This window comes from Salvelinus fontinalis, chromosome 23 (assembly GCF_029448725.1).
Source record: "Salvelinus fontinalis isolate EN_2023a chromosome 23, ASM2944872v1, whole genome shotgun sequence".
Lineage (NCBI taxonomy): Eukaryota > Metazoa > Chordata > Actinopteri > Salmoniformes > Salmonidae > Salvelinus > Salvelinus fontinalis.
In genome coordinates, this window is record NC_074687.1 from 45,563,768 (window position 1) to 45,579,848 (window position 16,081).

A 16,081-nucleotide genomic window follows, 5' to 3' on the forward strand; every position below is an offset into this window, starting at 1 on the left:
TGTGAAGGAAGCAGCTTTATCCTGTGTTTCCCTTACCTATGTATCATTTAATAAAACTCCTTTTCTGAACATTCACATTCTCTAGTTGAGAGTCAGGCTCCCAGGAGGGATGTCGTGTTCTTGCTGGATGGATCTGATGGCACTAGGAGTGGATTCCCAGCAATGCGGGACTTTGTTCAAAGAGTAGTGGAGACACTCGGTGTGGATGAGAACAAAGATCGCGTGGCTGTCGTCCAGTACAGTAGAGATCCAGCCGCCCAATTCTATCTGAACACATACACAACAAAAGGAGAGATTCTCGACACTGTAAGAGGTCTGAGACACAAAGGTGGGAGACCTCTCAACACTGGAGCAGCTCTCCAGTACGTGAGAGACAATGTCTTTACTGCCTCCTCCGGAAGTCGACGCACTGAAGGTGTTCCACAGTTACTGATTCTGCTGAGTGGTGGAAGGTCCTCTGACAATGTTGACACTCCAGCTTCTGCTCTGAAGGAGCTTGGGGTCTTGATCTTTGGAATTGGAACAAGGAGCTCTGATAGCAGAGAATTGCAGAGGATATCACATGATCCCAGTTACGCTCTGTCTGTCTCTGACTTCACTGACCTTCCAAACATCCAGCAGCAACTTCTGTCCTCGGTGGAGGCAGTTGTTATTGACGTTACGCCAGAATCGACAACAGATTTAGGTATGTGTCATCACTGTTAATTGAGAGTCAGGAAGTGTTAGTAAAATGTCAGCTGAGTCTTAGAAACGACAGTGTAATTTGACCACAAGCCCCACATTTCAACAGTCTGATTAACATAATCTATTTATTTTCTCAGTTGATCATGACACCTCCAGAAAGGATGTGGTATTCCTTGTGGATGGTTCTGATGGCACAAGGAATGGATTCCCAGCAATGCGTGATTTTGTTCAGAGAGTAGTGGGGAAACTCAATGTGGGAGGAGACAAAGACCGTGTTTCTGTTGTCCAGTACGGTAGAGATCAAGAAGTTAATTTCTATCTGAACACATACACCACAAAGGAGGACATTCTTAACACTGTGAGAAGTCTGAGGCACAGAGGAGGTAGACCCCTTAACACTGGGGCAGCCCTCCAATACGTAAGGGACAACGTCCTTACTGCCTCCTCTGGAAGCAGAAGCCAAGAGGGCGTCCCTCAGATGCTGATACTGCTGAGTGGGGGAAGGTCCAGTGATAATGTTGACATACCAGCTTCTGCCCTGAAAGAGAGTGGGGTCTTGATCTTTGGCATTGGAACCAGAAATTCCAGCAGAGAGGTTCAAAGGATTGCCACTGATCCTAGTTTTTCCCAGTCTGTTTCTGAATTCACTGACCTCCCCAGCGTCCAGGAGCAGTTTTTCTCCTCACTCATAACTGTACAAGTTGAGGCCACACCCATAACCCCGACAGTCGTAGGTAAGAACGGATGCGTTATCTAGGACAACTAAAGCAACACACATATTTCAGTCTCAGGTTCATTGAAGCAATGTTAACATATTTTCTGTTTTGTTTCTGAAACTCTTAGTGGACCAAAGCATTGCCAGAAAGGATGTAGTATTCCTGCTGGATGGTTCTGATGGCACTAGGACTGGCTTTCCAGCAATGCGTGACTTTGTTCAAAGAGTGGTAGAGAAACTCACTGTGGAGGAGAACAGAGATCGAGTCTCTGTGGTCCAGTATAGCAGAGAATCAGAGGCCCACTTCTATCTGAACACTTACACAACCAAGGAAGATGTTGTGGACACCGTAAAAGGCCTGAGGCACAAAGGAGGGAGACCCCTCAACACTGGGGCAGCTCTCCAGTATGTCAGGGACAATGTCTTTACTGCCTCCTCCGGAAGTAGGCGCCTTGAAGGTGTTCCACAGATTCTGATACTGCTGAATGGTGGAAGGTCCTTTGACAATGTAGATACACCAGCGTCTGCTCTCAAGGAGCTTGGTGTCTTGGTGTTTGGAATTGGAACAAGGAGCTCTGATAGCAGAGAATTACAAAAAATATCCTATGACCCCAGTTATGCTCTTTCCGTGTCTGAATTTACTGACCTCCCCAACGTCCAACAGCAGCTTCTTTCTGCTATGAGCACTGTCATTGTACAGGTCACAACCATGACACCAACAATCCTAGGTAAGAAAAATATGGTTTTGATCAGTTCCATTTGCACTCTTACATCAGGATTTGAGTATTTGATAGCTTTGACATTTTAGGTAGATGCATCCCGAGGCCTTTCATGTTGGATTTATTTCGTACCTCTCTAGGAATGTTCTCTATGATAGCACTCAGTCCAATGCACACATTTCCACTTTCTTTGAATGGTTGTTTGAGATTAGGGAAAGGGATGACTGTCATGTGAAGAGAGCAGCTTTGTCCTGTGTTTCCCTTACCTATGCATCATTTAATAAAACTCTTTTTCTGAACATTCACATTCTCTAGTTGAGAGTCAGGCTCCCAGGAGGGATGTCGTGTTCTTGCTGGATGGATCTGATGGCACTAGGAGTGGATTCCCAGCAATGCGGGACTTTGTTCAAAGAGTAGTGGAGACACTCGGTGTGGATGAGAACAAAGATCGCGTGGCTGTGGTCCAGTACAGTAGAGATCCAGCCGCCCAATTCTATCTGAACACATACACAACAAAAGGAGAGATTCTCGACACTGTAAGAGGTCTGAGACACAAAGGTGGGAGACCTCTCAACACTGGAGCAGCTCTCCAGTACGTGAGAGACAATGTCTTTACTGCCTCCTCCGGAAGTCGACGCACTGAAGGTGTTCCACAGTTACTGATTCTGCTGAGTGGTGGAAGGTCCTCTGACAATGTTGACACTCCAGCTTCTGCTCTGAAGGAGCTTGGGGTCTTGATCTTTGGAATTGGAACAAGGAGCTCTGATAGCAGAGAATTGCAGAGGATATCACATGATCCCAGTTACGCTCTGTCTGTCTCTGACTTCACTGACCTTCCAAACATCCAGCAGCAACTTCTGTCCTCGGTGGAGGCAGTTGTTATTGACATTACGCCAGAATCGACAACAGATTTAGGTATGTGTCATCACTGTTAATTGAGAGTCAGGAAGTGTTAGTAAAATGTCAGCTGAGTCTTAGAAACAATGGTGTAATTTGACCACAAGCCCCACATTTCAACAGTCTGAATAACCTGTTAGGCGGGCTCTCCCGACGTCGGTACAAATATGACAACATCCAGCTCATGTGCAGGGCGCGAAATTCAAAAGCTATTTTTTTTAAATATTTAGCTTTCACACATTAACAAGTCCAATACAGCATTTGAAAGATAAACATCTTGTCAATCCAGCCAACATGTCCGATTTTTTTAATGTTTTACAGAGAAAACACCACATATATTTATGTTAGCTCACCACCAAATACAAAAGTGGACAGACACGTATGATTATGATTATGATGTATGAATAATGATTCAAGTAGCATGCACAAGCCAACCTAAATAACCTAAAACCAACCTAAAGAACCTAGAAAAAACTACCTCAGATGACAGTCCTATAACATGTTACACAATAAATCTATGTTTTGTTCATTAAATGTGCATATTTTAGCTATAAATCAGTTTTACATTACTGCTCCCATCATTGCTACAGCATAGCTACAGTCTGAAATCAGACGGGAGTAGCCAGAGAAAATACAGACACCAACGTCAACTACTAATTACACCTCATAAAACATTTCAGAAAAACATATGGTGGATAGCTAATGAAAGACAAATATCGTGTGAATAGAGCCAATATTTCCGATTTTTGAAGTGTTTTACAGCGAAAACACAATATATCGTTATATTGGCTTACAACATTAGCTAGCATACGGCAGCATTGATTCTAGTCAAGCGCTAGCATAGCACAGTTCGACAGATATATGAAAAAGCATCCCAAATTGGGTCCTTATCTTTGTTGATCTTCCATCAGAATGTTGTAACGGGGTCCATTGTCCAGTAAAGTCTTTAGTTGGGTTCCAGAACAAAATATTTCCCTCTTTGGTTAGCAAGCACAACGGCCGTGCGGCGCTAATCTGTCTTTCTTCAAAAAATTCTTCCGTCGCATGACATCTAAAGTCCAGAATAAATTGCAATAATATAATTAAAGTATATTGAAAAAACATACTTTAGGATGATTTTGTGACATGTATCAAATAATATCGTAGGCAGAGGTCATATTCACCTTTAACGAGCGGATTCCAGGAGCCGAGTCCAGATTCTGCCTCGCGCCCGAAAAAAAATTAAACTGCGCAGGTCTCACAAGAAGATGTGGTATTCAGTCCATGGAAGAGATATTCGACTCCTTTCAACTCTCACTTCCGCATTACACCCAGATGAAGGCGTATGACGTGTTTCTACGGTCCTAAGTGTCATGACCTTGTATAGACAAGGTCTTAAAGAGACACATCGCATTTTGGAAATCTCAATTTGGCTGGGAAAATGGCTGTAAAAATAGTTCTGTTCCACTTAGAGAAATAATTCAAACGTTTTTAGAAACTACAGACTGTTATCTATCCAATAGTAGTAAATATATGCATATTGTAAAATCAAAAATTTCTTAAGAGGCCGTTTGAAAATGTGCACATATTTTCCAGTTTTTTCAATATTCACCCTGCAGCCTGAAGAAGTTAACATAATCTATTTATTTTCTCAGTTGATCATGACACCTCCAGAAAGGATGTGGTATTCCTTGTGGATGGTTCTGATGGCACAAGGAATGGATTCCCAGCAATGCGTGATTTTGTTCAGAGAGTAGTGGGGAAACTCAATGTGGGAGGAGACAAAGACCGCGTTTCTGTTGTCCAGTACGGTAGAGATCAAGAAGTTAATTTCTATCTGAACACATACACCACAAAGGAGGACATTCTTAACACTGTGAGAAGTCTGAGGCACAGAGGAGGTAGACCCCTTAACACTGGGGCAGCCCTCCAATACGTAAGGGACAACGTCCTTACTGCCTCCTCTGGAAGCAGAAGCCAAGAGGGCGTCTCTCAGATGCTGATACTGCTGAGTGGGGGAAGGTCCAGTGATAATGTTGACATACCAGCTTCTGCCCTGAAAGAGAGTGGGGTCTTGATCTTTGGCATTGGAACCAGAAATTCCAGCAGAGAGGTTCAAAGGATTGCCACTGATCCTAGTTTTTCCCAGTCTGTTTCTGAATTCACTGACCTCCCCAGCGTCCAGGAGCAGTTTTTCTCCTCACTCATAACTGTACAAGTTGAGGCCACACCCATAACCCCGACAGTCGTAGGTAAGAACGGATGCGTTATCTAGGACAACTAAAGCAACACACATATTTCAGTCTCAGGTTCATTGAAGCAATGTTAACATATTTTCTGTTTTGTTTCTGAAACTCTTAGTGGACCAAAGCATTGCCAGAAAGGATGTAGTATTCCTGCTGGATGGTTCTGATGGCACTAGGACTGGCTTTCCAGCAATGCGTGACTTTGTTCAAAGAGTGGTAGAGAAACTCACTGTGGAGGAGAACAGAGATCGAGTCTCTGTGGTCCAGTATAGCAGAGAATCAGAGGCCCACTTCTATCTGAACACTTACACAACCAAGGAAGATGTTGTGGACACCGTAAAAGGCCTGAGGCACAAAGGAGGGAGACCCCTCAACACTGGGGCAGCTCTCCAGTATGTCAGGGACAATGTCTTTACTGCCTCCTCCGGAAGTAGGCGCCTTGAAGGTGTTCCACAGATTCTGATACTGCTGAATGGTGGAAGGTCCTTTGACAATGTAGATACACCAGCGTCTGCTCTCAAGGAGCTTGGTGTCTTGGTGTTTGGAATTGGAACAAGGAGCTCTGATAGCAGAGAATTACAAAAAATATCCTATGACCCCAGTTATGCTCTTTCCGTGTCTGAATTTACTGACCTCCCCAACGTCCAACAGCAGCTTCTTTCTGCTATGAGCACTGTCATTGTACAGGTCACAACCATGACACCAACAATTCTAGGTAAGAAAAATATGGTTTTGATCAGTTCCATTTGCACTCTTACATCAGGATTTGAGTATTTGATAGCTTTGACATTTTAGGTAGATGCCTCCCGAGGCCTTTCATGTTGGATTTATTTTGTACCTCTCTAGGAATGTTCTCTATGATAGCACTCAGTCCAATGCACACATTGCCACTTTTTTTGAATGGTTGTTTGAGATTAGGGAAAGGGATGACTGTCATGTGAAGGAAGCAGCTTTGTGCTGTGTTTCCCTTACCTATGCATCATTTAATAAAACTCTTTTTCTGAACATTCACATTCTCTAGTTGAGAGTCAGGCTCCCAGGAGGGATGTCGTGTTCTTGCTGGATGGATCTGATGGCACTAGGAGTGGATTCCCAGCAATGCGGGACTTTGTTCAAAGAGTAGTGGAGACACTCGGTGTGGATGAGAACAAAGATCGCGTGGCTGTGGTCCAGTACAGTAGAGATCCAGCCGCCCAATTCTATCTGAACACATACACAACAAAAGGAGAGATTCTCGACACTGTAAGAGGTCTGAGACACAAAGGTGGGAGACCTCTCAACACTGGAGCAGCTCTCCAGTACGTGAGAGACAATGTCTTTACTGCCTCCTCCGGAAGTCGACGCACTGAAGGTGTTCCACAGTTACTGATTCTGCTGAGTGGTGGAAGGTCCTCTGACAATGTTGACACTCCAGCTTCTGCTCTGAAGGAGCTTGGGGTCTTGATCTTTGGAATTGGAACAAGGAGCTCTGATAGCAGAGAATTGCAGAGGATATCACATGATCCCAGTTACGCTCTGTCTGTCTCTGACTTCACTGACCTTCCAAACATCCAGCAGCAACTTCTGTCCTCGGTTGAGGCAGTTGTTATTGACGTTACGCCAGAATCGACAACAGATTTAGGTATGTGTCATCACTGTTAATAATTGAGAGTGAGGAAGTGTTAGTAAAATGTCAGCTGAGTCTTAGAAACGATGGTGTAATTTGACCACAAGCCCCACATTTCAACAGTCTGATTAACATAATCTATTTATTTTCTCAGTTGATCATGACACCTCCAGAAAGGATGTGGTATTCCTTGTGGATGGTTCTGATGGCACAAGGAATGGATTCCCAGCAATGCGTGATTTTGTTCAGAGAGTAGTGGGGAAACTCAATGTGGGAGGAGACAAAGACCGCGTTTCTGTTGTCCAGTACGGTAGAGATCAAGAAGTTAATTTCTATCTGAACACATACACCACAAAGGAGGACATTCTTAACACTGTGAGAAGTCTGAGGCACAGAGGAGGTAGACCCCTTAACACTGGGGCAGCCCTCCAATACGTAAGGGACAACGTCCTTACTGCCTCCTCTGGAAGCAGAAGCCAAGAGGGCGTCCCTCAGATGCTGATACTGCTGAGTGGGGGAAGGTCCAGTGATAATGTTGACATACCAGCTTCTGCCCTGAAAGAGAGTGGGGTCTTGATCTTTGGCATTGGAACCAGAAATTCCAGCAGAGAGGTTCAAAGGATTGCCACTGATCCTAGTTTTTCCCAGTCTGTTTCTGAATTCACTGACCTCCCCAGCGTCCAGGAGCAGTTTTTCTCCTCACTCATAACTGTACAAGTTGAGGCCACACCCACAACCCCGACAGTCGTAGGTAAGAACGGATGCGTTATCTAGGACAACTAAAGCAACACACATATTTCAGTCTCAGGTTCATTGAAGCAATGTTAACATATTTTCTGTTTTGTTTCTGAAACTCTTAGTGGACCAAAGCATTGCCAGAAAGGATGTAGTATTCCTGCTGGATGGTTCTGATGGCACTAGGAATGGCTTTCCAGCAATGCGTGACTTTGTTCAAAGAGTGGTAGAGAAACTCACTGTGGAGGAGAACAGAGATCGAGTCTCTGTGGTCCAGTATAGCAGAGAATCAGAGGCCCACTTCTATCTGAACACTTACACAACCAAGGAAGATGTTGTGGACACCGTAAAAGGCCTGAGGCACAAAGGAGGGAGACCCCTCAACACTGGGGCAGCTCTCCAGTATGTCAGGGACAATGTCTTTACTGCCTCCTCCGGAAGTAGGCGCCTTGAAGGTGTTCCACAGATTCTGATACTGCTGAATGGTGGAAGGTCCTTTGACAATGTAGATACACCAGCGTCTGCTCTCAAGGAGCTTGGTGTCTTGGTGTTTGGAATTGGAACAAGGAGCTCTGATAGCAGAGAATTACAAAAAATATCCTATGACCCCAGTTATGCTCTTTCCGTGTCTGAATTTACTGACCTCCCCAACGTCCAACAGCAGCTTCTTTCTGCTATGAGCACTGTCATTGTACAGGTCACAACCATGACACCAACAATCCTAGGTAAGAAAAATATGGTTTTGATCAGTTCCATTTGCACTCTTACATCAGGATTTGAGTATTTGATAGCTTTGACATTTTAGGTAGATGCATCCCGAGGCCTTTCATGTTGGATTTATTTCGTACCTCTCTAGGAATGTTCTCTATGATAGCACTCAGTCCAATGCACACATTTCCACTTTTTTTGAATGGTTGTTTGAGATTAGGGAAAGGGATGACTGTCATGTGAAGGAAGCAGCTTTATCCTGTGTTTCCCTTACCTATGTATCATTTAATAAAACTCTTTTTCTGAACATTCACATTCTCTAGTTGAGAGTCAGGCTCCCAGGAGGGATGTCGTGTTCTTGCTGGATGGATCTGATGGCACTAGGAGTGGATTCCCAGCAATGCGGGACTTTGTTCAAAGAGTAGTGGAGACACTCGGTGTGGATGAGAACAAAGATCGCGTGGCTGTCGTCCAGTACAGTAGAGATCCAGCCGCCCAATTCTATCTGAACACATACACAACAAAAGGAGAGATTCTCGACACTGTAAGAGGTCTGAGACACAAAGGTGGGAGACCTCTCAACACTGGAGCAGCTCTCCAGTACGTGAGAGACAATGTCTTTACTGCCTCCTCCGGAAGTCGACGCACTGAAGGTGTTCCACAGTTACTGATTCTGCTGAGTGGTGGAAGGTCCTCTGACAATGTTGACACTCCAGCTTCTGCTCTGAAGGAGCTTGGGGTCTTGATCTTTGGAATTGGAACAAGGAGCTCTGATAGCAGAGAATTGCAGAGGATATCACATGATCCCAGTTACGCTCTGTCTGTCTCTGACTTCACTGACCTTCCAAACATCCAGCAGCAACTTCTGTCCTCGGTGGAGGCAGTTGTTATTGACGTTACGCCAGAATCGACAACAGATTTAGGTATGTGTCATCACTGTTAATTGAGAGTCAGGAAGTGTTAGTAAAATGTCAGCTGAGTCTTAGAAACGACAGTGTAATTTGACCACAAGCCCCACATTTCAACAGTCTGATTAACATAATCTATTTATTTTCTCAGTTGATCATGACACCTCCAGAAAGGATGTGGTATTCCTTGTGGATGGTTCTGATGGCACAAGGAATGGATTCCCAGCAATGCGTGATTTTGTTCAGAGAGTAGTGGGGAAACTCAATGTGGGAGGAGACAAAGACCGTGTTTCTGTTGTCCAGTACGGTAGAGATCAAGAAGTTAATTTCTATCTGAACACATACACCACAAAGGAGGACATTCTTAACACTGTGAGAAGTCTGAGGCACAGAGGAGGTAGACCCCTTAACACTGGGGCAGCCCTCCAATACGTAAGGGACAACGTCCTTACTGCCTCCTCTGGAAGCAGAAGCCAAGAGGGCGTCCCTCAGATGCTGATACTGCTGAGTGGGGGAAGGTCCAGTGATAATGTTGACATACCAGCTTCTGCCCTGAAAGAGAGTGGGGTCTTGATCTTTGGCATTGGAACCAGAAATTCCAGCAGAGAGGTTCAAAGGATTGCCACTGATCCTAGTTTTTCCCAGTCTGTTTCTGAATTCACTGACCTCCCCAGCGTCCAGGAGCAGTTTTTCTCCTCACTCATAACTGTACAAGTTGAGGCCACACCCACAACCCCGACAGTCGTAGGTAAGAACGGATGCGTTATCTAGGACAACTAAAGCAACACACATATTTCAGTCTCAGGTTCATTGAAGCAATGTTAACATATTTTCTGTTTTGTTTCTGAAACTCTTAGTGGACCAAAGCATTGCCAGAAAGGATGTAGTATTCCTGCTGGATGGTTCTGATGGCACTAGGAATGGCTTTCCAGCAATGCGTGACTTTGTTCAAAGAGTGGTAGAGAAACTCACTGTGGAGGAGAACAGAGATCGAGTCTCTGTGGTCCAGTATAGCAGAGAATCAGAGGCCCACTTCTATCTGAACACTTACACAACCAAGGAAGATGTTGTGGACACCGTAAAAGGCCTGAGGCACAAAGGAGGGAGACCCCTCAACACTGGGGCAGCTCTCCAGTATGTCAGGGACAATGTCTTTACTGCCTCCTCCGGAAGTAGGCGCCTTGAAGGTGTTCCACAGATTCTGATACTGCTGAATGGTGGAAGGTCCTTTGACAATGTAGATACACCAGCGTCTGCTCTCAAGGAGCTTGGTGTCTTGGTGTTTGGAATTGGAACAAGGAGCTCTGATAGCAGAGAATTACAAAAAATATCCTATGACCCCAGTTATGCTCTTTCCGTGTCTGAATTTACTGACCTCCCCAACGTCCAACAGCAGCTTCTTTCTGCTATGAGCACTGTCATTGTACAGGTCACAACCATGACACCAACAATTCTAGGTAAGAAAAATATGGTTTTGATCAGTTCCATTTGCACTCTTACATCAGGATTTGAGTATTTGATAGCTTTGACATTTTAGGTAGATGCCTCCCGAGGCCTTTCATGTTGGATTTATTTCGTACCTCTCTAGGAATGTTCTCTATGATAGCACTCAGTCCAATGCACACATTGCCACTTTTTTTGAATGGTTGTTTGAGATTAGGGAAAGGGATGACTGTCATGTGAAGGAAGCAGCTTTATCCTGTGTTTCCCTTACCTATGTATCATTTAATAAAACTCTTTTTCTGAACATTCACATTCTCTAGTTGAGAGTCAGGCTCCCAGGAGGGATGTCGTGTTCTTGCTGGATGGATCTGATGGCACTAGGAGTGGATTCCCAGCAATGCGGGACTTTGTTCAAAGAGTAGTGGAGACACTCGGTGTGGATGAGAACAAAGATCGCGTGGCTGTCGTCCAGTACAGTAGAGATCCAGCCGCCCAATTCTATCTGAACACATACACAACAAAAGGAGAGATTCTCGACACTGTAAGAGGTCTGAGACACAAAGGTGGGAGACCTCTCAACACTGGAGCAGCTCTCCAGTACGTGAGAGACAATGTCTTTACTGCCTCCTCCGGAAGTCGACGCACTGAAGGTGTTCCACAGTTACTGATTCTGCTGAGTGGTGGAAGGTCCTCTGACAATGTTGACACTCCAGCTTCTGCTCTGAAGGAGCTTGGGGTCTTGATCTTTGGAATTGGAACAAGGAGCTCTGATAGCAGAGAATTGCAGAGGATATCACATGATCCCAGTTACGCTCTGTCTGTCTCTGACTTCACTGACCTTCCAAACATCCAGCAGCAACTTCTGTCCTCGGTGGAGGCAGTTGTTATTGACGTTACGCCAGAATCGACAACAGATTTAGGTATGTGTCATCACTGTTAATTGAGAGTCAGGAAGTGTTAGTAAAATGTCAGCTGAGTCTTAGAAACGACAGTGTAATTTGACCACAAGCCCCACATTTCAACAGTCTGATTAACATAATCTATTTATTTTCTCAGTTGATCATGACACCTCCAGAAAGGATGTGGTATTCCTTGTGGATGGTTCTGATGGCACAAGGAATGGATTCCCAGCAATGCGTGATTTTGTTCAGAGAGTAGTGGGGAAACTCAATGTGGGAGGAGACAAAGACCGTGTTTCTGTTGTCCAGTACGGTAGAGATCAAGAAGTTAATTTCTATCTGAACACATACACCACAAAGGAGGACATTCTTAACACTGTGAGAAGTCTGAGGCACAGAGGAGGTAGACCCCTTAACACTGGGGCAGCCCTCCAATACGTAAGGGACAACGTCCTTACTGCCTCCTCTGGAAGCAGAAGCCAAGAGGGCGTCCCTCAGATGCTGATACTGCTGAGTGGGGGAAGGTCCAGTGATAATGTTGACATACCAGCTTCTGCCCTGAAAGAGAGTGGGGTCTTGATCTTTGGCATTGGAACCAGAAATTCCAGCAGAGAGGTTCAAAGGATTGCCACTGATCCTAGTTTTTCCCAGTCTGTTTCTGAATTCACTGACCTCCCCAGCGTCCAGGAGCAGTTTTTCTCCTCACTCATAACTGTACAAGTTGAGGCCACACCCATAACCCCGACAGTCGTAGGTAAGAACGGATGCGTTATCTAGGACAACTAAAGCAACACACATATTTCAGTCTCAGGTTCATTGAAGCAATGTTAACATATTTTCTGTTTTGTTTCTGAAACTCTTAGTGGACCAAAGCATTGCCAGAAAGGATGTAGTATTCCTGCTGGATGGTTCTGATGGCACTAGGACTGGCTTTCCAGCAATGCGTGACTTTGTTCAAAGAGTGGTAGAGAAACTCACTGTGGAGGAGAACAGAGATCGAGTCTCTGTGGTCCAGTATAGCAGAGAATCAGAGGCCCACTTCTATCTGAACACTTACACAACCAAGGAAGATGTTGTGGACACCGTAAAAGGCCTGAGGCACAAAGGAGGGAGACCCCTCAACACTGGGGCAGCTCTCCAGTATGTCAGGGACAATGTCTTTACTGCCTCCTCCGGAAGTAGGCGCCTTGAAGGTGTTCCACAGATTCTGATACTGCTGAATGGTGGAAGGTCCTTTGACAATGTAGATACACCAGCGTCTGCTCTCAAGGAGCTTGGTGTCTTGGTGTTTGGAATTGGAACAAGGAGCTCTGATAGCAGAGAATTACAAAAAATATCCTATGACCCCAGTTATGCTCTTTCCGTGTCTGAATTTACTGACCTCCCCAACGTCCAACAGCAGCTTCTTTCTGCTATGAGCACTGTCATTGTACAGGTCACAACCATGACACCAACAATCCTAGGTAAGAAAAATATGGTTTTGATCAGTTCCATTTGCACTCTTACATCAGGATTTGAGTATTTGATAGCTTTGACATTTTAGGTAGATGCATCCCGAGGCCTTTCATGTTGGATTTATTTCGTACCTCTCTAGGAATGTTCTCTATGATAGCACTCAGTCCAATGCACACATTTCCACTTTCTTTGAATGGTTGTTTGAGATTAGGGAAAGGGATGACTGTCATGTGAAGAGAGCAGCTTTGTCCTGTGTTTCCCTTACCTATGCATCATTTAATAAAACTCTTTTTCTGAACATTCACATTCTCTAGTTGAGAGTCAGGCTCCCAGGAGGGATGTCGTGTTCTTGCTGGATGGATCTGATGGCACTAGGAGTGGATTCCCAGCAATGCGGGACTTTGTTCAAAGAGTAGTGGAGACACTCGGTGTGGATGAGAACAAAGATCGCGTGGCTGTGGTCCAGTACAGTAGAGATCCAGCCGCCCAATTCTATCTGAACACATACACAACAAAAGGAGAGATTCTCGACACTGTAAGAGGTCTGAGACACAAAGGTGGGAGACCTCTCAACACTGGAGCAGCTCTCCAGTACGTGAGAGACAATGTCTTTACTGCCTCCTCCGGAAGTCGACGCACTGAAGGTGTTCCACAGTTACTGATTCTGCTGAGTGGTGGAAGGTCCTCTGACAATGTTGACACTCCAGCTTCTGCTCTGAAGGAGCTTGGGGTCTTGATCTTTGGAATTGGAACAAGGAGCTCTGATAGCAGAGAATTGCAGAGGATATCACATGATCCCAGTTACGCTCTGTCTGTCTCTGACTTCACTGACCTTCCAAACATCCAGCAGCAACTTCTGTCCTCGGTGGAGGCAGTTGTTATTGACATTACGCCAGAATCGACAACAGATTTAGGTATGTGTCATCACTGTTAATTGAGAGTCAGGAAGTGTTAGTAAAATGTCAGCTGAGTCTTAGAAACAATGGTGTAATTTGACCACAAGCCCCACATTTCAACAGTCTGAATAACCTGTTAGGCGGGCTCTCCCGACGTCGGTACAAATATGACAACATCCAGCTCATGTGCAGGGCGCGAAATTCAAAAGCTATTTTTTTTAAATATTTAGCTTTCACACATTAACAAGTCCAATACAGCATTTGAAAGATAAACATCTTGTCAATCCAGCCAACATGTCCGATTTTTTTAATGTTTTACAGAGAAAACACCACATATATTTATGTTAGCTCACCACCAAATACAAAAGTGGACAGACACGTATGATTATGATTATGATGTATGAATTATGATTCAAGTAGCATGCACAAGCCAACCTAAATAACCTAAAACCAACCTAAAGAACCTAGAAAAAACTACCTCAGATGACAGTCCTATAACATGTTACACAATAAATCTATGTTTTGTTCATTAAATGTGCATATTTTAGCTATAAATCAGTTTTACATTACTGCTCCCATCATTGCTACAGCATAGCTACAGTCTGAAATCAGACGGGAGTAGCCAGAGAAAATACAGACACCAACGTCAACTACTAATTACACCTCATAAAACATTTCAGAAAAACATATGGTGGATAGCTAATGAAAGACAAATATCGTGTGAATAGAGCCAATATTTCCGATTTTTGAAGTGTTTTACAGCGAAAACACAATATATCGTTATATTGGCTTACAACATTAGCTAGCATACGGCAGCATTGATTCTAGTCAAGCGCTAGCATAGCACAGTTCGACAGATATATGAAAAAGCATCCCAAATTGGGTCCTTATCTTTGTTGATCTTCCATCAGAATGTTGTAACGGGGTCCATTGTCCAGTAAAGTCTTTAGTTGGGTTCCAGAACAAAATATTTCCCTCTTTGGTTAGCAAGCACAACGGCCGTGCGGCGCTAATCTGTCTTTCTTCAAAAAATTCTTCCGTCGCATGACATCTAAAGTCCAGAATAAATTGCAATAATATAATTAAAGTATATTGAAAAAACATACTTTAGGATGATTTTGTGACATGTATCAAATAATATCGTAGGCAGAGGTCATATTCACCTTTAACGAGCGGATTCCAGGAGCCGAGTCCAGATTCTGCCTCGCGCCCGAAAAAAAATTAAACTGCGCAGGTCTCACAAGAAGATGTGGTATTCAGTCCATGGAAGAGATATTCGACTCCTTTCAACTCTCACTTCCGCATTACACCCAGATGAAGGCGTATGACGTGTTTCTACGGTCCTAAGTGTCATGACCTTGTATAGACAAGGTCTTAAAGAGACACATCGCATTTTGGAAATCTCAATTTGGCTGGGAAAATGGCTGTAAAAATAGTTCTGTTCCACTTAGAGAAATAATTCAAACGTTTTTAGAAACTACAGACTGTTATCTATCCAATAGTAGTAAATATATGCATATTGTAAAATCAAAAATTTCTTAAGAGGCCGTTTGAAAATGTGCACATATTTTCCAGTTTTTTCAATATTCACCCTGCAGCCTGAAGAAGTTAACATAATCTATTTATTTTCTCAGTTGATCATGACACCTCCAGAAAGGATGTGGTATTCCTTGTGGATGGTTCTGATGGCACAAGGAATGGATTCCCAGCAATGCGTGATTTTGTTCAGAGAGTAGTGGGGAAACTCAATGTGGGAGGAGACAAAGACCGCGTTTCTGTTGTCCAGTACGGTAGAGATCAAGAAGTTAATTTCTATCTGAACACATACACCACAAAGGAGGACATTCTTAACACTGTGAGAAGTCTGAGGCACAGAGGAGGTAGACCCCTTAACACTGGGGCAGCCCTCCAATACGTAAGGGACAACGTCCTTACTGCCTCCTCTGGAAGCAGAAGCCAAGAGGGCGTCTCTCAGATGCTGATACTGCTGAGTGGGGGAAGGTCCAGTGATAATGTTGACATACCAGCTTCTGCCCTGAAAGAGAGTGGGGTCTTGATCTTTGGCATTGGAACCAGAAATTCCAGCAGAGAGGTTCAAAGGATTGCCACTGATCCTAGTTTTTCCCAGTCTGTTTCTGAATTCACTGACCTCCCCAGCGTCCAGGAGCAGTTTTTCTCCTCACTCATAACT

The 16,081-nt window shown here is 44.3% G+C and overlaps 2 protein-coding genes across 2 annotated transcripts in view; both read left to right on the top strand.

Moving 5' to 3' along the window:
- Window positions 1-16,081, top strand: part of col6a3 (collagen, type VI, alpha 3) — an 83,028-nt gene that overhangs the window by 20,656 nt on the left and 46,291 nt on the right. Inside the window, exons 9-21 of the mRNA XM_055879175.1 lie at window positions 86-685; window positions 822-1,418; window positions 1,528-2,192; window positions 4,745-5,246; window positions 5,356-5,955; window positions 6,262-6,861; window positions 7,001-7,597; window positions 7,707-8,330; window positions 8,613-9,212; window positions 10,055-10,369; window positions 10,961-11,560; window positions 12,403-12,717; window positions 13,285-13,908. Coding sequence (XP_055735150.1) covers window positions 86-685; window positions 822-1,418; window positions 1,528-2,192; window positions 4,745-5,246; window positions 5,356-5,955; window positions 6,262-6,861; window positions 7,001-7,597; window positions 7,707-8,330; window positions 8,613-9,212; window positions 10,055-10,369; window positions 10,961-11,560; window positions 12,403-12,717; window positions 13,285-13,908 — 7,239 coding nt within the window. The remainder of the gene's footprint in view (window positions 1-85; window positions 686-821; window positions 1,419-1,527; window positions 2,193-4,744; window positions 5,247-5,355; window positions 5,956-6,261; window positions 6,862-7,000; window positions 7,598-7,706; window positions 8,331-8,612; window positions 9,213-10,054; window positions 10,370-10,960; window positions 11,561-12,402; window positions 12,718-13,284; window positions 13,909-16,081) is intronic.
- LOC129821399 (collagen alpha-3(VI) chain) lies at window positions 8,602-13,362 on the top strand. Its single transcript, XM_055879037.1, has 6 exons — window positions 8,602-9,212; window positions 9,349-9,945; window positions 10,055-10,654; window positions 10,961-11,560; window positions 11,697-12,293; window positions 12,403-13,362. The coding sequence occupies exons 1-6, from the start codon at window positions 8,690-8,692 to the stop codon at window positions 13,080-13,082; spliced, it is 3,597 nt and encodes a 1,198-aa protein (XP_055735012.1). The 5' UTR covers window positions 8,602-8,689; the 3' UTR covers window positions 13,083-13,362.

Bases quoted from the DNA above. Each gene is read 5' to 3' on its own strand.
- LOC129821399 (XM_055879037.1), top strand. From the start codon at position 8,690: ATGCGGGACTTTGTTCAAAGAGTAGTGGAGACACTCGGTGTGGATGAG. The intron at 9,946-10,054 runs GTAAGAACGGAT...TGAAACTCTTAG, and splicing joins CACAACCCCGACAGTCGTAG to TGGACCAAAGCATTGCCAGA. The intron at 10,655-10,960 runs GTAAGAAAAATA...CACATTCTCTAG, and splicing joins CATGACACCAACAATTCTAG to TTGAGAGTCAGGCTCCCAGG.